The sequence below is a fragment of the Sciurus carolinensis genome, chromosome 8, assembly GCF_902686445.1.
Source record: "Sciurus carolinensis chromosome 8, mSciCar1.2, whole genome shotgun sequence".
NCBI classification, from domain to species: domain Eukaryota; kingdom Metazoa; phylum Chordata; class Mammalia; order Rodentia; family Sciuridae; genus Sciurus; species Sciurus carolinensis.
Window position 1 is genome coordinate 138462332 of NC_062220.1, and position 21365 is coordinate 138483696.

Consider the following 21365-nt stretch of genomic DNA (forward strand, 5'->3'; position numbering starts at 1 on the left):
CACTGGCTGATAATCCACTATGGACTGGATTCAGTGGACTCCTTCCCTATCTTCTTCCCTTCTTAGGTCCCCTCCTTTGCTTGCTGCTTATTGTATCTATAGGTCCTTTGATATTCAACAAGATCATGGCTTTTCTTAAAGCTCAAATTGAGGCTATACAGGCGAAACCTATTCAGGTTCATTACCATCGACTGGAGATGATGGATCGTGATGATGATCTTAAAAGACCATCACCCCTGTGAGCTGAACTGGACAGCCAATGACGGGTAAGATTCGTGAGAGCTCATACCAACCTAAGACAGGAAATGAGGGCTAGAGCCTCATTATCCAATGACGGGTAAGGATGTTGCTCTGCCACAGACAACCCAAGACAGGCGCAGTTCCCGAGGGATTGTCACTCCAGCTCTGTACCTGTTCGGGCAAGCCGCGCCCCCGCCTCAGCGCATAGCCTCTATCACCCCCCTTAAAATATGGCTATCGAAAAATGGTCAATAATTTTATATAAGAAAGGGGGAAATGTCAGGGACCAAGAAGTTCTTATTCTGAGAACATTCTGATCTTTACAATAAGCAGCAGCGCCCCTCCCTTCCCGCCGGCGCGAACCTCACCTCCCGGCCGGCACGAATTTGCACCCTATCAGGAACCCAGCAGAAGAACACAGCCAACCAGCCTGCACCTTGTCACACCCCTCCTTCCCTCAGTATAAATACCCCTGTGTGAACAATAAAAATTTGCAGCTTGATCAGAATTCCTGTCTTGCTGCCTCTCCCTGCGTCTCTTGTCCCTTCATTCCTTCTCTCTCAGGTTTGCGGTCCCGTGTTGATGTCCCGCGGGTCGGGACAGGAACCCGAGTTTTCCTGCCCAGTGCCGGTGGGTCAAGCTCCTCCGGCTGCCGGGGCCACTGGCCCCAGGAAGCTGGCGAGGGAAGGGCGGGGCTGGACTCCACACAGCGGAGAAGGAACCTGCTGGGGCTCTGAGACGGTGGGAGGCAAGGCCGCGGCGAGGGAGGCCACAGTGAGAGCCAGGGCCATGATGAGAGCCAGGCCGCAGGGCTGACCCCCAGGGACGGCCTGTGCCCGGGGTCGTCCCCCAAGTCCATACTCAGAACAGTCTGGTGGCACGTCGTGGCCCTGTCTGCACCAGCGCTACGGAAGCCGGGCACAGGGACCAGGCTCCACCTCGGCTCAGGAGACGCTGGCCATCACCACACAGGACAGGAGGCAGGGCCTGGGGCTCCCCTGTGCCACCTGGGGCCCGTTCAAGGCTGACCGTGGGAAGCCCCCGTGACGTGTGAGAACCGAGCGTACTTGGGCCCCGACCAGGAAGACCTGGTCTTGGGAACGCTCGGTCGCGCTGAGCGAGGCCGCCCAAGTTGAGTGCTCATCCTGGGCTCCCTCGCCCGGATTCAGATGCTCGCTAGAGCCAGACGGCCTGCTGGACGCCACCCCATCCTGTTTTGCTGGAAGAAGCTCCTAGTGTCCTTTTGATTGCGGCGCTATAAACACAGCGAGCAGGGCTCCTTCCTCTACTAAGCCAGACCTTTCTGGACGCTCCAGTGGCCACGCTCCTGCTCTTCAGGTAATTCTGTCTCCCCTTGTTGTTTCTGATAAACAAATTTCACAGCTTTTATTTCACAGCCAGCCCAACCCTCGGACAGGAACCCCTTCCCTCGCCCACGCGGGACTTGTGGAGAGAGCTGACGGAAGTCCTGGGGCCTGCCCTCTGCAGCATGGCCAAGGGTCAGCTCCCTGCTGTTCCCTGCTGCCTGACAGCTGACCATCAGGGGGACAAACTGCTCGGTCCCTGTGACCAGAACACACGGAAGTCCTGGGGCCGACCTCCCAGAGGCAGGCCGTCTGAGGTCAGAGCAGAGCCTGGGACAGCTCTGAGTCCAGGGCCAGGGTCGGGGCAGCCCTGGGGCCTCTGCAGCTACAGGGAGGGGGGCACCCCACCTCGGGGAAGGGCCAGCAGGCGCCCCCAGTCCTGGCGTTCCACGGGGGCTAATGTAGCCCAAAGAGCACGTTAAGACAGGGACTAGCCTGTGAGACAAAGTAACTGTCCACCTTGTAATAAACAGTTAGAAAAGAGGAAGCGGGACAGGCGGCCGGGGCTGGGGAGCCGCCGGTGCGGGAGCCTCTTCAGGGCTCTTCAGGCCCCGGTCCTGCAGCCCAGCGTCCGGGCAGCGTCAGGTGGGGGGCCAGGCCTCCTGGATGCGGGCGTGCACGGCCTGGGGGAGCCACTCGCAGTACTCGGCCAGCAGGTCTGCAGGCGGGAGAGGACCGCATCAGCGTGCCCATGCCCAGACCTACGCGCTGGGGACCCCGCCACCCGCCGCAGGGCCGGGCCCTCCCACGGCCTGACTCACACGTGGGGTCTTTCTTCCAGGCGGCCAGCAGGGCGTCCCGGCAGTCGGCCTTCTCTGCCACGAGGGCTCGCAGCAGACTCTCAGTCCGGGGCTGCAGCCTGTAGGCGGGGGTGCACTGTGGGCAGCTGGCTGGGCACGGGAGGGGTGGAGCCTGTGCTCAGCTGGCCCGGGTGGGCAGGAAGCTTCCTGTCCACTGTCCATCCTTGGCTAGGCTATAGTGGGCTGACCAGTGACCTCCTCCCCAAATTCAGGTCCTCCCAGAACCCTGGGCTACACAGGTGTCACTTAAGATAAGGGTGGACCGCATCAGGATGGCCCCAAATCCAGTGACTGCTGCCACCCAGGAGGAGCGGGCAGACGTGGAGGAAGAGGCCACGGAGACAGGACAACCAGGGAAGCCAGTGGCCAGCAGGGCCGGGGAGGCAAGGACCTCCCTCTGTCCTGCAGGGCGGGTGATGCCCGGCCCACCCTGAGGACACTTCTGGCCTCTGAAATTGAGTAGGTTCCTGATGGTCACAGACCCCACATGTGGACACTTGTCACGGCAGCCTAGGGAAGTCACGTGGCCCCTGGAGTCCGTACCTGGCCCACGACTTCAGCATGGTGCTCGGGCTGGACAGCAGACAGCCCTGGAAAGAGGCCAGCTTGCCGAAGACCTAGGAGACCACGGGAGGGTGAGCTGGGCTCCCCCAGGCGGCAGCGAGCAGGAGGCCCGGGGAGCGCGGGCAGCCTACCTGCCCTTCCAGCAGAAACCTCGCAAAGTGCTTGTAGCAGTCGAGGCCTTCCGGATAATCCACCTGGACGGCAGGGAGGGGCCAGCCGACGCGATCTGGAGGGCAGGGCGGGTGAGCAGGGACCCTCCCGAAGCTGCCCTCCCGAGATCCAGCTGCGTCCTTGGACCTGCCTGTCAGGACAGGAGGCCCGGAGGCCTGGGTGACCCTTGGAACCTGCGCCCAGGAAGCGGCAGGGACTCACAGAACACGCTGGTCCGGTGACAGAGCACCCGGCCCCGCTCGCGGCAGTAGACGGGGGCCGGCTCCTCCAGGGGCGGGTCGAACTGGCAGTAGGAGGGCAGCAGAGCCGGGATCCACTGGACCTCCACAGCGGAGACACCTGGCCAGGAAGGGGGCGGGTCACGGTGGGCGGAGGCTCACGAGCCCTCCCTGCAAGGGTCCCGGGCCACGCTGGCAGCACCCTCGCGGCAGGAGAGGGCTGGCCACCAACACGGCACCTTTCATGTACATCTTGGTGGTCTCCACGATCTCCTGGTAGACCACGAACTCGGGGAGCTCTCTGAAGAGGACGGAGCTGGGGTGGATGAAGACCGGGTCGTCCAGGAGAGGCGTCTGCAGAGGGGAATGGCGTTCACGGTGCACAGACCCAAGCACCAGAGACCTGCTGCCTGCGCGCGGCCCCCGGCCACACGCTCCTGGAGAGCAGGAGTGCCCACCAGGGCGGCCAGGTGCATGCAGGCCAGCGCTGCTCCCAGGACAGGTGGAACGGGTGTCCACACAGGCCAGGAAGATGGACCTGGAAACGGGGTGCGGTGACAGGGCCAGCCACCAAGGGCACACGGCCTCACTCGGTGACGCGAACGTTTGGTAGAGGCAGACCCAGCAGGAGCCGACCCGGGCCGGGCCTTCCAGGGTGGCGGGGAGGTCAGAGGCAGGCCGTGGAGGCACGAGGAGGGCGCGATTGACACGGCAGCGTGGCACGGGCTGGGGTCACGTCTCCACATGGCTGCTGCTAGGTACCCTGGGGAGGCCCTGACCGAGAAGCCGAGAGCCACCTGTCCTCGGGGGGCTTCTGTGACGGCTCGGCCCCACCCGAGTGCCCGCCCGAGGCCTGCTGCCACCTGAGGCCCACTGCCCGCCGAGTGCCCACCGAGTGCCTGCCCGAGGCCCGGGGCCCACCCTGTAGGCGTTCCTCCACTTCTCATCCAGCAGATCCTCACTCTGCACCCTGCGGGCCACGTGGTCGCCCAGGCCGGCCATCACCAGCTGCCGCAGGGTGGTCACCTGGCTCTCGGTGGGCGGCTGCATCTTGGGATCCAGGAAGAGGCCGGCCTCGGGGCACACAGCGTTGACTGACAAAGAGCAGAGGGGGCAGTGAGCCTGGGTGGTCCTGCCCTGACCTCTGGGAGGGCACCAGCCTGCTCTCAGGCCCACCGTGTCCTCTTTCCTAGGCTAGGACGGCTCCTGTGAGTGGCGGTGACCTGCAGAGAACCCCCTGCTCCCCCGGGGGCCTGGACTTGGACGAAAGCCCACGCAGACCTTCTGCTCTTCATCCTGGAGGGAAGCCTGTGGGCACCACCCCTAGATGGCCAAACTGCCACCAGTGTGCAGGGCAGCTGCGAGCAGTTCTAGGCTGAGGCACCCGGGACAGGACTGGATAAGGGGTGACCCAGTGTGGTGACAGTCCCCAGAGGGTCCTGGTGCTGGAGAAGTGTCAGCTGGAAAAGCCACAATTCCGGTACCACGCCTTGCAACCCGCCTCAACTGAACTTGGATTCCCTATCCACCTCAGGGAAAGGCAGGGGCTGCTGTGTCCACATGGTGTCCCTTCAGTGTGTGTGATGGGAAGAGGACATTCCCTCCTTGCCAGGCCCCGGGGGCTGTTGGTAGGAGTCACCTGTGTGGCTGGTGCAGGTGTGAAGTCCTGAATGCGAGGGCCTGAAACTCAGGGGGCAAAGGGAGGGAAGAGGAGTCCAGGAGAGGCAGAGGGCAGGGACGGGGCACCGCCGTGGGACAGCTGCTGGGTCGCACGCACACCTCTGGCTGCAGGAGCACCCGTGCACAGGCCGGGGTTGCGGGTCAGTGAGCCCTGCTGGGTGAGCTGGCACAACGCCACCTTCTCCTGAGTTTAGACACTAGAAGAGCCAGGCAGGGCCGGCAGGTGCGCTGGGGGCGGGCCGTACCTGCAGTGGTCAGCTGGCCCCGCAGGCGCCGGACCTCCAACATGGCCTTGTACCGCAGCCCATTGGCCTCGCAGAACTGGGGTGAGCAGCCGGCATACTCGCAGGCTCCCACGGCGCCTGGGGACCACCGAGTGTCACTAGCCGGACCCCCACTCCTGGGCGACCCCCCCTGTCATGCCCCCGAGGTGGATACCCACCCAGAAGCACCATGAGGTCCCCGAGCTTCAGGGAGGCTCCCTGCCCCGCCCAGGCCCGCTTCACCTGGGCCACCCGGGCCCGCCTGCCCTTCAGGGAGGCGAGCTCCTCCTCGCTGGCCGCTGGCCTGCAAACACACACATGCTCACTGCCCACCGCAGCTGCCTGGCCACCCTCAGGGATGCAGGGGTCACCGTGCGGCCAGCGGCTGCCAAGATGGAACTGCACGCCCCGGCCAGGAAGGTGGGTGGCAAGGCTGCTTGCTGGGCACACTGTCAGCAACCTGAGCTGCAGAGCAGGCACCTGGGTGAGGAGGACGCTCCCCAAGCCCGAAAGAGTGGCTGCCATTAGCTGCGGGGTCGGTTCAGAGTGCTCCGGTCGCACCGGCCCACTCGCTCCAATGACGATCCAGCTGCAATTCCCATGCCCCCGGATGCCCCCCGAGGAGACGGCTCAGAGCTGCAGGTGCCGGCCAGGGCTGCCATCACGTCACTTCCGGCCTCTGCTGGCCTGGCGTGTGCCTGGGCCTGCTAGAGCCAGCGGGGCAGGAGTGGAGCGGGAGCAGAGTGCCCTTCGTGCATCACGCCCTCCACCCCAGGGCCCCAACTCAGCCCCCGATCCGCCATCTCTCAGAGGCAGCAGCTGGCGCTGCAGCCACCACTGAAGTGCCCAGGGGGATGGGCCTCTCCTGGGCCAGCAAGCCCGGGGTTCCAGGGCGTGGACGCACCTGTCCAGCTCCTCGAACAGCTCCCGCACGGTCATGGCGGCCACGATGGCGATGGCGTAGGGCAAACAGCCGTGCTGCCGGCTCAGCGCCAGCATCTTGGCATAGCGGGGAGCCACAGGGAAGGTGGCCAAGGTCCTGCCCAGCACTGTGATGGGGCAGCTCAGCCGGGACACCTCCAGCTGCTTCATCCTGCAGACGGAGGCTGTGGTGGGTGGGCTGCCGGGAGGGGCGCCCGGGCCAGGCCTGCTCCGCGCCCACCTACCCCACCCACCTTCTTGCCTGCTGCGGGGCCTGCAGGGCCCCCAACGCGATCAGCAGCTCCTCCGCAGCCACGAGAGCCTCCGTGGAGGGAGGCGTTGGGAAGGGGAAGTTGATGACCTGGGGAGACAGGCGGGGAGGGGACAGTGTGGACGTCCATGTCCATGTGCGAGTACTGAGGTTCCGCCTGCTCCGAGGCCCGGCAGCCTTCGAGACCCTCCACCTGTCCTGAGCACCCTCAGCCTCCCGGGACCTGGAACCCGGGTGTGCAGAAGTGGCCAGAGGACACTCCAGGCCCCGGCGAGGTGCCCAGCCCTCCAGGCCCCAAGAGCATGTCCTGAGCTCCTACTGTGCACCAGCTGTGGAGGTGGAGGTCCACGGGACAAGGCTCGGCCTTCACCGGGCGCTGCCTGCCCAGGGTCAGCAGCTTCATGTGAACGAGCGGCACCACAGAACAGTGCCCCAGACACTCGGACGCTGCCCTTCCAGAGTGGCCACGTGAAAGGGTCACAAACAGCTAGACCCAACAGCCCACGCCTGCCAGCTGAGGAGACCATGGATGGCAGGCAACCCCAGCAGCCCAATGGCAGGTCCAGTCAGAGAAGAGTGTGGCAGACACGCCACCCCAAGACCACGAGAACATGCCGCCCAGCGGCCAGGCGCCAAAGCCCGCAGTGTGCGACTCTACCCAGGAAAGGTCAGCAGGGGCCACAGACAGCAGCCAGCGACTGCCAGTGGCTGCGGGAGACGGGGCAAGAGCGCGATAGACAGATGTCTTTCTGGGGCAATGAAAATGGCCGCCACCGCACAGCTCTGTGAGCACCTAAAAACCACTTTAATAGACGCGCTGCAGACTCTTATCTCAATACAGTTGTCAAAACAAGCGTGACCAGGAAAGGACTCTGGGGTGACCGACTCCTGAGCAGGAGGCAGTGATCTACACGGAGCACAGGAGGCAATGGGGACAGCATGTGCAAAGGCCCCGGGGTGGGAGGAGTGTGGCCCACTGAAGGGCAACAAGGAGCTGACAGCAGTGGGCCAGGATGAGCAGGGAGTGCTGGGCAGCAAGGTCTGGGGGAGGGCAGGCGGGCCCCACGAGGACCTTGGAGTTCTCCAGAGCAAGCAGCAGTGGGAAAACTTCCACAGAAGTGACTTGATCCGGCTTAAACAAAGGCATTCCAAGTGGTGCCCTGGAGCCAGGACCGCTCCACACCCGCCCAGCACTGTCCAGCCCCGGGGCCCATGCAGGCCATCTTATCTCCAGAACGGGGCAGCCCTCAGGGGCCAGAGGAGAGCGCCCAGCAGACTGGGCTCCCCAGGCCCTGTGCTGTGGGCTCGTCTCCATGTGCATGCGGAGCGGGGACGGAACCCCAGCGCACTCACGCCGGCAAGTGGCTACCTGAGCCGCATCCAGACCCGCTGTTCTCCCCTGGAAAAGGATCAAGCCCAGGACAGTGGTGGCCTAACCGGTCACATCTAGAAGACCACAGAAAGGCAAGATGCTACCTCTGAAACAGCCGCGGCCAAGCTGGACGGCAGGGCGGGCTTCATGCTGCCCAAGGGTCTCAAGCTCGGGGACTCGGCCACTCCCAATCCCTTACGTTTGCAACCAGACGATGCTGGACTTTCCTCCTCCACAGGGATGGGTTCACACTGCCCAGACCTGGCTCAGGCCACCCTCCTGCCTCAGCCTCCCAGGAGCTGGGAGCGCAGCAGGCGCCACTGGGCCCAGCGAGGACGTGGTTTTAGAGAGCAACAGGCCACCTGGGTCCTGGCACCTGCTAGACGTGTCTCTGGACAGAGACCTTCACTTCAGGAAGGCCTGTTTCTCCACAGCTCAGAGGGGCCCGGACAACTGTGACGGCAGGGGGCCTGAGGAGCCAGGGGCAGGGCACAGCCTGGACGGCACACTGCTGGCCACTGTCCTGAGTCAGGACAGGGTTCCTCTCCCCACGGGGACTGGCCAGGGAGGCTGCAGCCAGGAGTCAACAGAACCTTGACCACTGGCTGCGTGCGGATCTCGCTGCCCAGGTGACTGTCCCCTGGGAGCCCAAGGGGGAGCATCCTGGGGTGGGGTCAGTCACTGCAAAAGCCCACCTGGCAGGCCACCAGCAGGTGCAGCTCCGGGCCCCAGGGCAGGAGGGGCCTGGCAGGACCTGGGGTGGTGGACGACACTGACCTTCTCCACGTTGAGAGCTTTCATCTGCAGGACCACGTCCTCCACCGGCCTGCGGGTGATCTCAGGAGGAGGGAACTGCTCAAAGTCACTGAAGACGGCCGACGAGTACAGCCTGCAGGGAGAGGGCGGGGACGTGGGGAGACCGGCGGGCAGAACCCCAGCAGGGGGCGGTGCCGTGTCTGCCACGGTCAAGCAGTGGGCGGGGCCGTGGGGAGACCCGCGGGCAGAACCCCAGCAGGGGGCGGGGCCGTGTCCGCCTCAGTCAAGCAGCGGGCGGGGCCGTGCGGAGACCCGCGGGCACAACCCAAGCAGCGGGCAGGGCCCGTGTCGGCCACGGTCCAGCAGCGGGTGGGGCCTTGAGGAAGGTGCTCAGCTAGACACTGGACAAGGCCTGCCCGGCCACCTACTGGGCCAGTCACTAAGCTGCTTCTCATCAGAGGCGGCGGCCGGCGGGCACAGGGAGAGCGGCAGCCCCTGCAGCGGCCCGCGGCCCGCACCTGGGGGAAGCCTCTCACCACATCCCTCCGTTTCCCCATGTCATCACTCAGAACAGTGCTGAGAAAACAGCTGTCAATCCACCAAGAACAGCAGGAGGGGGACACATTTGCCAAGGACGCTTACACGTCAGGAGGCGGCCCAGGAGCACAGTTGGCGCATGAGGCCGCTCGGGGGTGGACGGGCCTCGCAGGCTGGAGCCTTGCCCAGGATGTGCAGGGATGGCACCGTGCCAGCCACGGGGGACAAGTAAGTCCAGACCACAGTCGGACACCTTCACACTCGGGGCAGACAGAGTGGACCACGCTGAAGGCAGCGTGTCTGCGAGGGCGTGGAGAGACAGACCCGTGGGGAAGGGGGCGGCCACCATGGAACCAGCTCATTAGGCCCAGAGCTGCCACAGGACCAGGGACTTCACCCCTGGGCCATGCCCACGAGAAAGGGGACAGACAATGTTCAAGCAGCCCTGTCACCGGTGCAGAATAGGGGCCACAGCCGGGCAAATGGTGCACGCCTGTGACACCAGCCACTGAGCAAGGCCCTGAGCGACTCGGTAAGACCCCGCCTCAGTCAGAAACAGGGGGCCACACCCGGGTGTCCATCTGCTGAGGGGTGGGTTGCAATGACCTGGGCAGCACATGGAAGGAGCAGACCCCACATCCTCATGCTGGGACAGAAGCTGGACACCAAAGGCCACACTTCCTACGATCCACTCCTCAGGCGGAACCTCGGAGGTGGGAAGCCTCCTGGCTGCCAGGGCCTGGGAGTCTCGGGCAGGGGGCTTCTGTGGGGCGACACACTGGTCATGGTGGCATTGCCACGGCAGCGAGCACCCCAAAGCCAGAGACCGGGCACTTCCAAGTGCTCGCCATTGCTCAGGCCATTGACAGACAGCTGGCGATGAGACCTCGCTCAGCAGCAGGACAGGCAATGCCGCATGTCCGCGAGGCTGCTGTTCCCTGGGACACGGTGACGGGCGCTGCCTCTCCTGTCCCCAGTGTCCACTGCAGGGGAATCAGGTGGCCCACCTGTAGCAATGGCCTGGCTCCGTGCGGCCCGCACGACCCGCACGCTGGTCAGCTGACGCCTGGGAGACCCAGGTGACCCGGAAGGAAGACACGCCAGTGACGCGGTCGTAGAAGCGCCTCTTGACCTTCCCGCAGTCCACCACATACTTGATGCCCGGGATGGTGAGGGACGTCTCGGCCACGTTGGTGGCCACCACACACAGCCTCGTCCCCTCTGGGGGGGGTCTGAAGACCTGGGGTTGGCGCAGAGAAAACGCCAGAGTCAGGAGGGGGTCTGTGGGACGGAGGCCCCGGCAAAGCCAGGCTCGCCCAGTCTGGCCACCAGGTCCTCAGCTGCCAGCCCAGGGGGGCTTCTGCTCTCCCAGACCCAAGTACCCCGGGGTGGTCAGAGGGCAGGTGGGGAGGACGGGCAGCATCCCGGAGGCAGAAGGGCCCGGCCGCACGCCCAGCAGTACCTGCGCTTGCCTCTCGGGGGGCAGCAGGGAGTAGAGCGGGAGCACGTGGAGGGGCAGGGAGGCGTCCGGCTGCTCACCTGCAGGGCGGAGGCAGGCAGAGCCCGGGGAGGCTCCTGGAGGCTCTGCCTTCACTTCTGCCCAACCCAGGATGTCGACGCCCACCCCGCCAGGCTGCCTCCCGTAGCTGCCCAGCTGCCGTCTCCAACGCCCGCCCTGCCCTGCCCTGCCCTGGCAGCACGGTGTTCGGGCCAGCGAACTTGCCCAGGGGGAACTCTTGGCTGCCCCGTAGGTCTCAACTGGACACAAAAGTCACAGGCTTTTCCCTTCCTCCCTTTCTTTTTTCCTGAAGGGACAGGGCCTTGCGACGTTGCCCAGGCTGGTGTCGAACGCCCGGACTCAGGAGGTCCTCCTGCCTCAGCTCCTGAGGAGCTGGGACCACACACGTCAGCACACCTGGCCTGACCTGCCCCTGGCAGGATGCTGGTCCGCCCGCACGCACAGGGCCCCACGAGTTGGGCCCCCTCCCCAGCTGGCCCTGTAACCAAGTCCACCTGGCAAACGTGAGCCCTGGGGAGGGAGTCCATTTTTATCCACATGACCAATGCTGGGGTCCCCTCTGCACCAGGCGGCACAGAGGTGTGGACAGACGGCCAGCAGGTCCAGCTCCCCTGGCTCACGCTGGACAGGGGCAGGTGTGCACGGCCACAGGCGGGACAGGCCTTCCTATTCCCTACGGCCGCCCCAGGCCCACGACGGGGCCGCCATGCAGCCGGGTTCAGGGCACGCCGCAGAAGCAGCCAGGGAAGACACTCCGCCAGCCGCACCTCCGTCCGGCCCTCCGTCCCCCAGGTCCAAATCAAGGTCGGAGCCCAGGGCCACCTCCTCCTCGTCCATCTCGGCCTCCCTGTCCTCGTCGCCTTCGCCCACTGGCAACACCGAGTAATTATCCAGGTTGATCTGGGGCAACGTCTGCAGTCAAGAGGACACGGACACGGTGGCCGTGGGCGGCCTGGTGTGGACCGTGGTGAGCAGAGGCCGCCCCGCCCCGCTTCCCCAGCGCGTCGAGGTCCCCCCACCCCAGGGCCCTTCCTCCTGACACGCTGCCTTCAACACCCACCCGACCTGCAGCCTCCAGGGCTGGGCTGCTCTGCAGCCTCTCCAGCATGGGGAGGCTGGGTCAGTGCCAGCCCTGGGGTCACCAGCAGCCACGTGCTACCAAGACCCCAGACGGGTCTGGCGCAACAGGAACTGCATTTATAATTCCATCTCTTTCCAATTAAACTGAAATCCAAGCAGCCACATGGGCTAGTGGTCACTGTCCAGATCGGCCTGGGTTCCCGTGAGCCCCACGTACCGCAGTCCGAGCCCTCTTGGCTCTGGCCCGGGACCTCTTGAACTTTCGCATTTCCTCCACTGAGTCCTCCTGGTCTTTTTCTGGAGAGGTGAGTGGGGGATAAAGACACCTGGGGCCGGTGCAGTGACCAGCACCTGAGCCCACGGTGCAGAGCAGCACACTGCATGGCAGGGTCTCCCTGGGGCAGAGGGCTGGAGAGCCTGGCAGTGGAAGCCAAGCCCTGGCCAGGGGCCCGTCGCAGGCTCAGCGGACGGTGAGCACACGGTCGGGGAGCAGGGGCCTGGGTACCTGGTGCCCGGGCCCTGGGGGCTGGGAAGGCCCTCCTGAGTCTGCGGCACAGCGCGTGCACCTCGGCCTGGCCCGTCAGGAACACCAGGATACCGCCTGTGGGAAGAGCCAGCGCGAGACCCGACACTCCGCAACACACACCCGCCCAGCCCGCCAGAGGCCAGGGGCACAGACACGGGTGGCGAGCAGGGGCAGACACCCTGGGCCTCAGCAGACTGCACCGGCGCAGGTGCCCCCTGGGCACAGACCCGAGGACAGAAATGGTCTCAGACAGACACCGGTCTCCTCAGCTCTGAGCCGGAGGCAGGGGAATGCCCACCAACCCGACTCCATCTCCGCCCTGCCGTCTCCTCCACCGGCTCAGCCTCCCAGAGCCACTGAGCCCCGTGACTGCCCAACACTGAGGTGCCTCCTGCACAGGCACAGAAGCGGGGGGCTGCGCCCTGGGCGCTGGGTGCAGGCAGCCGTGCCGCCTGGGGCCTGCGTCCTGCCAGCCCTGTGGACTGACAGGAAGGTGCGCCTTCCCCGCGGCCTCACCTGCGGGCAGCATCCGGTGGATCTTGCAGACCTTCCGGAAGCACTCGCCAGCGTAGTCTTCCAGCGGAGTGCGCTTGTTGAAGTGCACGGTCACGGGGAACTGCCGGGACTCGACCTGCGGAGCACGGGGAAGCTTGGGGCAGGCTGTGTGGGGCCGGCCTCCGCCCCTCCTGGCTCCAGGTCTCTCTGCAGGTGGCACTGGGACTAAGCCCCGCGCCTCACCACTGAGCCGCACCCGCAGCCGCCCTCCTCCCCGCGTTCCAAGGCGAGACAGGCCCTGCCAGTGTGGCCTCAGGCTGGCCACCATGCCCAGCATGGATCAGGGTCCCTGACAGATCAAGTCCTGTGTGGCAGAAAGGCCCCTCAGGAGCCACCCCAGACCACAGCGTGCGGCCCTTGAGGCCCAGGAGAGGGCTGCCGGGCGGTACCTTGATAACGGGCGGCGGCTTGGGGAAGAGCCGCTGGTTCTGGGTGAAGTCCTCCACTCGCAGTGTGGCCGACATGATGAGCAGCTTCAGCGGCAGGTGCCTCTGCAGCAGGCAGGCTTTGTGACCCCTGCAGCCCAGGACTCACACCCCCCCAGCCCCAGGCCTCCTGGGTGACCAAGATCCCACGGACAGTGTGACCAGTGGAGGGCCTGCCTGTGCCCGGCAGAGGCTCCTTAGAGGACTCTGCACACCCCAAGGGCAGGCTCTGACGGTGGAAGGTGGGGCAGGAGACAGGAGGGCACTGGGGACACAGCTCCGTCGCCTCCCACCTGACCCGGGCCTGTCTGTCCCCGAGGTTCAGGGGAGAGGCCTGACTGGAGCCGCACCTCGGCAGCCCCCTCTGTGCCCAGTGCTCTGCCCACGAGCCTCTGCCTGTGTTTTCAAACCTGCTCCCCAGGATCTTGGTTCTCTGAAGACCTCTCTGAACACAAGGTTATCTAGAGATCTGAGCCGTCCGCCTTGGGCTGCATTCCTGGCCGTCCTCTGCTGCCAGGAAGCCCCACCCGTGAGCTTGGCAGTCGCGTGGGCCCGGGGAACACAGGCCCCCACCCTCCTAGCTGGCCCCACCTCGCTCACTGCGCGGCCACCCGACAGAACCAGATCACAAGGAGACCCCGGCACACCTGGCGTAAGGCAGACGGCCAGGACCAGGCCGTAGGGAGGACGGGGTTCACTCCACGGTGCCAAGGGCCGCACTCAACCGTGGCTAAAGGCAGGATTAGCAGCGACCCAGCGGCCCCACCCTGGCTACCCCCAGGAGAAGTGGGACACGTCCACACCGAGAGCGGTACAGACACGCTCACCGCCAGAAAGTGACGGGGCCGAAGGTCCGCCCCTCTGTGAATGCGGAAGAGATGGAAAAGATTCAGACGCAACAGCAGCCAAGGCCCGAGCCGCACGGTTGGGTGAAGCCGCAGCACCGCAGGCCAGCGGCCAGCCAGAGGGGGCACAGATTCCCCTCGCGAAACGTCCCGGACAGACAAAACCTCAAGTCACCTAGGCAGGGGTGAGGGGATAGGGTGACACCAAGGGGCCCAGGTATTTTTTGGGGTGAAGAAAATGTTCTAAAGGTGGCAGTGGAGATGTACTCAAACCCAAACACGATGCGCCGTAAATGGGTCAAGTTCGTGGCACGCGAGTACGCGACACACAAACCAGCCCACCCTGCAGATGCCTGCCGGGGGCCTTGGCACCTGCCACCCGCTCTGCGCGCTCCCTCACCTCCACTCACAGGTCGCCTTTCCAGTGAGCTGCTCCTGACCCTCCAGCCCCTCCCTGGCACTCCCTGCCCCCTTGCCCACATCAGCCCTCAGACGCTCCTGCTTACCACCTGCTGCCCTCACCAAAACGGAAACCCCGGAAGGGAAGGAACAGTGAGAACACGGCTGTCTGTCCCCCAGGGCCCTGCATGTGGCCGGGCGCCCAGGGCCCCCAGACGCTGCCTCTGCAGCGAGGGCACAGAGGGCTGGGGCGGGGAAAGGCAGGGGCAGCCTCGGATCCCCAGGGCCACCTGGCAGAGGGAGCAGCCAGCCCTGCCCTCGGCAGGACCCTGGACACCAGGGCACCTCGAGCGAGCTCCAGGCCAGCCTTTGTGGATGCAGGGGAAGGTCAGAGGTCATGAGGCTGGACCCGGGCCCCCACAGAGGGGAGGGCAGTGCAGTGTCCCACGGGCAGGTCACACTGACTCACGGTCCTGCTGAGGCAGGACTCGGCCTGGCCTCTGCACAGGGACCCAAGGACCCTGACAGCCAGTGGGCCTGATGGTATCCTGGCCGACCTGGTGCCTGCCCCATCCTGCCAGTGCCCAGTGGATCATTCAGCAGGGCCCAGATGGAGGCCCAGGAGAGGAGCGTCCATTCCCAGTGCCCATCGGGGACAAGCGCCATCCCCCCAGGAGAGGAGACGCCCAGCCCCCCCACACCGCTACCTTTGCCCGCAGAGCCACGATGCGGGAGAGGAGGCCGAGGAGGACGTCCGTGTACACACTGCGCTCATGGGCCTCGTCCAGGACCACCACCTTGTACCTGGACAGCAGGAAGTCCTGGGGGCAGGCAAGAGGCTGGCTGGGCGCGAGCCAGGCCTGCGGGCAGAGCCCGTGCTGTCTACCTCGGCTCCCCAGCTCCCAGCCCTGGCGCTGCCTGGCCTCCCTGTGCCTCGGTGCCTGTCTGTCAACGGGGCCCCAGGGCCTGCCTACGGGGGTGGAGGGCTCTGCAGGCGGCCGCCGTGGCGCGCACCGCACAGGGGAGGGTGCTGCGAGACAGAGTCCAGCAGGCCGGCTGCTGCCGCCTGTCGGGGCCGGGTACTGCACGGGGTGGGCACTGCCATCAGAGGCTGCCCGGACCTCAGTCCCCTGGTGGGCTTGAGGCCAAGGCCAGAGTCACCTCTGTCCCTGCAAGGTCACCCCGCCTGGGGACAACACAGACCCCGTCGGGAGCAGCGTGTCCTCCCCAGGCCTCTCTGGGGACGTATGAGCACCCCGCGTGACCACCGGCCAAGTCCCAAAACGTCCTGACTCCCTTGGGTGCACCCGGAGGCCGAGTGGCTGGCTGGGAGGCCGCGGTGAGCGTCCTGACTCACCTCTGCAGCGTCCTCGGACACAGGCTTCTGCAGCTGGGGATAGGAACCTGCACCCTCCCCACTCCTCAGCACGAGGCTGGGCCCCACTCACAATCCAGGGCTGCCCTGCAGCGCACCTGGACCTGGCAGTCCCCTGGAGGGGACCGGGTCTGGGCCCACACCTCAGTCTGGCACACAGGGCAGTGACCACACACCCCATGTTTAGCAGACACTCACGGAACGCAGACCGTGCAAAGCACACTGCAGCGAAAACACGGGACTGTGCTGAGGAGCCCCAGCTGCGCTGCCCTGGACCCTGTCCAGCTCCTGCCTCAAACCCTGAGGAAGGCACTAGGTGTCTAAGAAACCAAGGCTCAGAGAGGTCAAGTACCCGGCTCAAGACTGCACAGCACGGGCACCGCAATACGTGACCCTCTGCCAACAGGCGGCACTCCAGGGCATCACGGCAGTGACGCCGACCCTCCCCAGACCCACGTCCCTGCACCAACCTTCTGGATTTCTTTGAGCAGCACCCCATCCGTCATGAACTTGATCCTGGTCTCTTCGGTCACGTTCCCTTCATAGCGGATCTGGTAGGAGACCACCCTGCAGGGACAGGCTTCAGCTCAGCACTGGCTCAGGCAGGGCCCAGCAGCGATCCAGGCCCAGGCCCCGTTCCACCCACCTCCACTCCAAAGCCTGGTGTCCAGGACAAAGGGGGAGGGCTGTGTAGGAGGGAGGGATTCAGGTGACTGAGCGGCCACGTCACCCAGATGCGACGCTGGCCCGAGCCGGGGTGTCAGTGAGAGCTCCTGGGGCGACCCACAGCGCCCACCTCAGGAGGCCGCGCGTGAGGCCAGCCCGGGCAGCTCAGTGAGACCCCAACTCAAACTACAAAGCCGTGGCTCCGGGGTGGTGCGCCCTTGGGCCCAAGCAAGTGCCCATCTTCCAGACCCAAACGGAGAACAGGACCAGGCCTCTAAGGCAGGGAGGCTGGAGGCCACAGGTCTGGTTACGAGGTGAGGAGCCCGGATGCGATTCTCCATGCTGTTCTTTGTACTTGTGCGTATGACTGAAAATTTACAGGAAAAAGTCGAAAGGCAGCCGGGCGTGGTGGAGCGCACCTGTGATCACAGTGACCGGGAGGCCAACAGGAGGATCCACGTTCAAGGCCAGCCTCAGCACCTAGTGAAGCCCTAAGCAGCTTAGTGAGACCCCGTCTCAATAAAAAGTAAAAAGGGCTGGGGATGCAGCTCGGCGGTTAAGCACCCTGGGCTCAATCACCCCCCAAAAAAGCTACGTGGCTCGGAGGCGGAACCCAGGTCCCAGGGCTGCGGGCCGGCTCTCCACAGGGAGGCCTGTGGACCTGCTGCCTGGAGGGGTTTGTGTTTTGGAAGCATGAGTTTTAAATCGACTTGGCAGCGCTACATCACAGTGACAGTGGGCACCGGGCTGCTGCTCTCTCCCTGAGCTCCTGTACGGCCCACGTGACGGGAGCTGGACAGCAGGTGGACTCACCCCTGCCTGTGAGTGTCCCCAGGTCCCACGTGCAGGAAGCCCCCCCAGGACGAGCCAGCGTGGGAGCCATTCCGCCCAGCCCCTCGGCAAGCGTGGAAGCCCCTCGGGCTGGGCCCCGGGGCCTCACCTCTGTGACAGATTCATCTCCTGGGCCACTCGCTGGGACATGGCCACAGCGGCCACTCGGCGGGGCTCTGTGACTCCGATGATGCTGTCGCTGCTGGGGAGGGAGACAGGGAGGGTCAGCAGCATGGCCCCCTGTCTGAGAGCCACCTGCGGGCCCGCCTGACAGGAGGATGCGGGGACACAGCCCTCCCAGGGCACCAGACAGGAAGCCGAGGGCCGAGGCAGGAAGGAACAGCCAGGCCAGCAAAGGCGCTGCCTGGACAGACAGTGTGGGGCCGGGCGGCAGGCGAGCTCTCTGCGCTCCGCGTCCTGTGAGCAGTGGTGCTGAGCTCCCGGGTCCCTTCTGGGGCAGCGGCCCTCGGTTCCCGCCAGGCAGAGCAGGCTTCGGTGACCCCAGGGAAACCTGTGTGCCCTGAGCCACCAACAAGCTTCCCGGGCAGGTGCCCCTCACGGGAGCCCACAACCAGCTGCAGAAGGAAGCGAGCCTGGCCCCGCCGTGGGCCCCGGCCACCCACGTCCTGCTCCGCCTAGTCTCACTCCAACCAGGCCACACGGCCCACGGGAGGCCACACGATGACCCTACGGACAGGGCTGCACGTTCCAAAGCTGACCTAGGTGCCTCGTGCAAGTCCACTAGCTGCATCCAGAGCTGCAGCGCAGCCTGCAGCGCCACCACCCCAGCGCACAGCCGAGGAGACTGAGGCCAGAGGCTGAGAGCTCGTCTGAAGTCACAGCTCAGGTTCTTAACCAGCTTCTGGGACCACATTGCCGCTGTCCCCAAGGGACCCAAAGGCACCGTGTGCAGCCTCTACCTGCTGTAGCCGGCTTCGTAGAGAAACTGGGGCACCTGCGTGGTCTTCCCGCTGCCAGTCTCGCCACACACGATGACGATGGGGTGCTCGGCCACCGCCTCCATGATCACCTGCTCTTCAGACAGGATCGGGAGCTTGAGCCGCTCTTCCTGGGGAGAGAGGGAGTCAGCGCGGGGACCAGGGCAGCAGAGCAGCAGTGGGGGGTGGGCACCACTGGACATGGGACCACCAGGACGGGGCGTGTCCACAGTGGCACATGCACAGTGACAGGACGGGGCATCGCGACACGTGCTGTCAGTCTGGCCTCGCCAGGCGTGGTCACTGCCCACCTTCCCAGAGAGGATACCGAGCCTCCAGGGCCACTACCACCTGCTTCCCCAGAATCCCCTCCCCTCCCGATCACAAACCTGCATCTCGGGCAAGCGGTTGACGGGGACAAACACTGCAGGCTTGGCCAGGGGCCTCGGCGGGTGGGAGGCTGTCCCCTGAGAGGGAGAAGATGCCCGGGCTGCACGGGGCGGCCTGCTGGGTGCGGGGCTCTCGTGCCCAATGCCAGCTGGGGCCGGTGGCAGAGGTGCGCTGGGGGACCCTGTGTGGGCCCCAGGCCCGTCAGCCGCAGGCGCCTCGTCAGGCTCCGACTCCTCGGAGGACGTGGACTCCCCCTCTGCCAGCCAGTGGCCGCGCTTCCGGTGGGCACCCCCCAGGCTGCTGATCTTCTGCTGGCCCTGCACTGCCTGGGCATCGGGCTTCCTGCCAGGAAAGCGGACACCTCAGGTGCGGGGCCCACTCACCGGGGCGGGACCCAGAGGCCACGTCTCCTCCCCACAGGGCCAGTCCCCAGCTGCTTCCCCTCCCAGAAACACCTTCCGGCAGACAACGCTTCCCCTCACTCGCGCCTCTGCTTGAACCTCCCCATCAGGGACGCTGCCTGGCCAGAGCGCAAGGGGCCTCTCCCCGCCGCCTACTGGACCCCACTTCCTACTACCAGCAGCAGACAGACAGGGGCTGACTGCTGCCCGCTGCCCCCACTGGGGTGTCAGCTCCTAACAGGAAAGGAATTCACTCTTGTGCACCTCTCTGTCTCCCCAGAGCCCAGAGGAGAGCCTGGGACATCGCTGGCCCTAGGTAAACAGGACCTGGACAGCTCACGCCCGGCAGGGCTCACAGGGACCAGCAAGGCCTGGTGAACACGGCAGGCAAGTGTGAGAACCCCCAGCACGGGGTGGAGGTGGAGGGACAGGGACTGCTCTAGGGTGGCTGCAGGGACACCCGCCTCTCCAGCTGGTCAAGACCAGAGGGAACCTTGACTTTAGCCAGAGATCTCCAGTTTTTGAACGTTGACCGCACTGGCCCAAATAATGTCTCCCCACAATTCATGCCCGCTGGGGACCTCAGAAGATGAACTTATTTGCAACCAGGGTTGTTGCACCTATGACGAGTTCACGTGAGGACAGATGGACACCACAGGAACAAGAACCGCTGTCCTGGCCTCTCAGGAGGTTCAGTGGCACGGTGGCCTTGGACCGTGGACGTTCAGGCCACCACCCACACCTGCCCATGACGCTCCATGCCGGAAGATGCCACACCTGTCAGCCCTGCAGGGGTGCAGGCAGGGAGGGGCTTGGAAAGGGAGCCGACTCACTCTCTGCTGTGGTACATGCGGTCGCCAGTGCCCAGCCTGGACGTGGTGTACAAGAGTTTCATCTCGGCCTCCGACACCTGGACGTCACTCAATTTCTGGAGCATCTCTGCTCGCTGAGAAAGGAAAGGACATCAGACAGGCGGCGGCGTGGCACCTCCTCAGAAGGGAAGGAGGACAGCAGGGGGAATCTCAGCAGGCCCGACGCCTGGCGCCAGCCGCCATGCAGTGCCGGACACCCGCAGGCAGGCTCGCTCGTGCTCGGCGCTGGTGGCGCAGGACGAGGTTCCCTGCGGCATGAGTCCAGACAGGGCGTTCAGTGTCCAGATGTCCACCGACGGGACACTGAACCAACGTGCCTGGCACCGCCGTCCAGGGTACGAGGGCTGTGCCCACTGGTGCCCCCATGCTGCCTGCGTGACGCGCAGCACAGGGCCTCCCACAGGTGAGAGCTGCCTGCGTCTCTCCCTTTGCTCTCGGAGGCATTCAGCGTGCCGGACCTGCTCCTCATGCACGTTTCAGAACTGAAAAGGAAGCCGGGCGCGGAGGCACACGCCTGTGACCCCAGCTACCAGGAGGCTGAGCAAGTCTGGGGAAGGCAAGTCTGAGCCCACTCTGGGCAAGTCGGTGAGACTGCGACTCAAGTAAAGCAGAACGGCTGAACGCAGCTCAGCGGCAGAGCACGTGCCAGTGGGGGCAGGTCCCGGGGTTTTTCCAGAACGGGAGAAAAAAGTGGGAAAAAACACGAAAGGAGTTTTTAAGGACACCCTGGAAGAGCAGCCCTTCCGGCCACAGCTCCGGGACCACACCCCAGGTGCGAAGGGGACATGCATGTCCCCGGGGTGCCCTCGGCTGCTGGTGCAGTGGCACGCCCAGGTCACGCTGCGCTCAGGAAGCGTCCTCTTCGACACCAGCGCTGCTGACATTCTGGCTGGACGGTTCTGGGTGTTCCGAGCACGGCAGGCTCCTCAGCAGCACCCAGGCCTCCCCGCAGGTTTCAATAGCCCCCCCATCACTGCCACCACGAGACCAGGACACGTCAGTCTTGGTGGAGAACAGCATTCTAGATCCAGGTACCAGTGCTCAGGAACTCTGGAAGGCACAGGCAAGTCCGTAACAGAATTTTAACCTAGTCCACAGGAAACCATGGGAGGACATCATCTCTTCCACAGCTGCTGCAGGGGCTTGGCGGGAGGAAGCGCACGAGGGGGAAGTGGAGACGGTCACTGGCTGGACGTGGGATGGTACTTTACAAACTTAGAAAAAAATTTAGGGGGGCTGGGGAGATAGCTCAGTCGGTAGAGTGCTTGCCTTGCAAGCATAAGGCCCTGGGTTCGATCCCCAGCACCCAAAAAAAAAAAAAAAAAAAAAAAAAGAAAAAAAAAAAGAAAAAAATTTAGGCCAAGCACAGTGGTACAGGCCTGTAAT

At 64.9% G+C, this 21365-nt stretch overlaps 1 protein-coding gene across 3 annotated transcripts in view; it reads right to left on the reverse strand.

Annotated features, from left to right (window-relative positions):
* Positions 1-21365, reverse strand: part of Dhx37 (DEAH-box helicase 37) — a 33088-nt gene that overhangs the window by 7301 nt on the left and 4422 nt on the right. The window contains exons 3-27 of one of the 3 annotated variants that reach the window (XM_047561569.1): positions 19941-20053; positions 18706-19048; positions 18299-18447; positions 17488-17577; positions 16352-16448; positions 15214-15327; positions 13227-13328; positions 12799-12913; positions 12262-12357; positions 11974-12053; positions 11444-11588; positions 10620-10696; positions 10165-10397; positions 8642-8753; positions 6476-6582; positions 6205-6393; positions 5480-5604; positions 5283-5399; positions 4279-4451; positions 3597-3711; positions 3341-3478; positions 3100-3194; positions 2948-3021; positions 2368-2463; positions 848-2262 (exon numbers count right to left, since the gene is read on the reverse strand). In XM_047561569.1, the coding sequence (XP_047417525.1) occupies positions 2139-2262; positions 2368-2463; positions 2948-3021; positions 3100-3194; positions 3341-3478; positions 3597-3711; positions 4279-4451; positions 5283-5399; positions 5480-5604; positions 6205-6393; positions 6476-6582; positions 8642-8753; positions 10165-10397; positions 10620-10696; positions 11444-11588; positions 11974-12053; positions 12262-12357; positions 12799-12913; positions 13227-13328; positions 15214-15327; positions 16352-16448; positions 17488-17577; positions 18299-18447; positions 18706-19048; positions 19941-20053 (3219 nt within the window). In that variant the 3' untranslated portion in view covers positions 848-2138. The other 2 variants (XM_047561570.1, XM_047561571.1) reach the window with 2 other exon arrangements.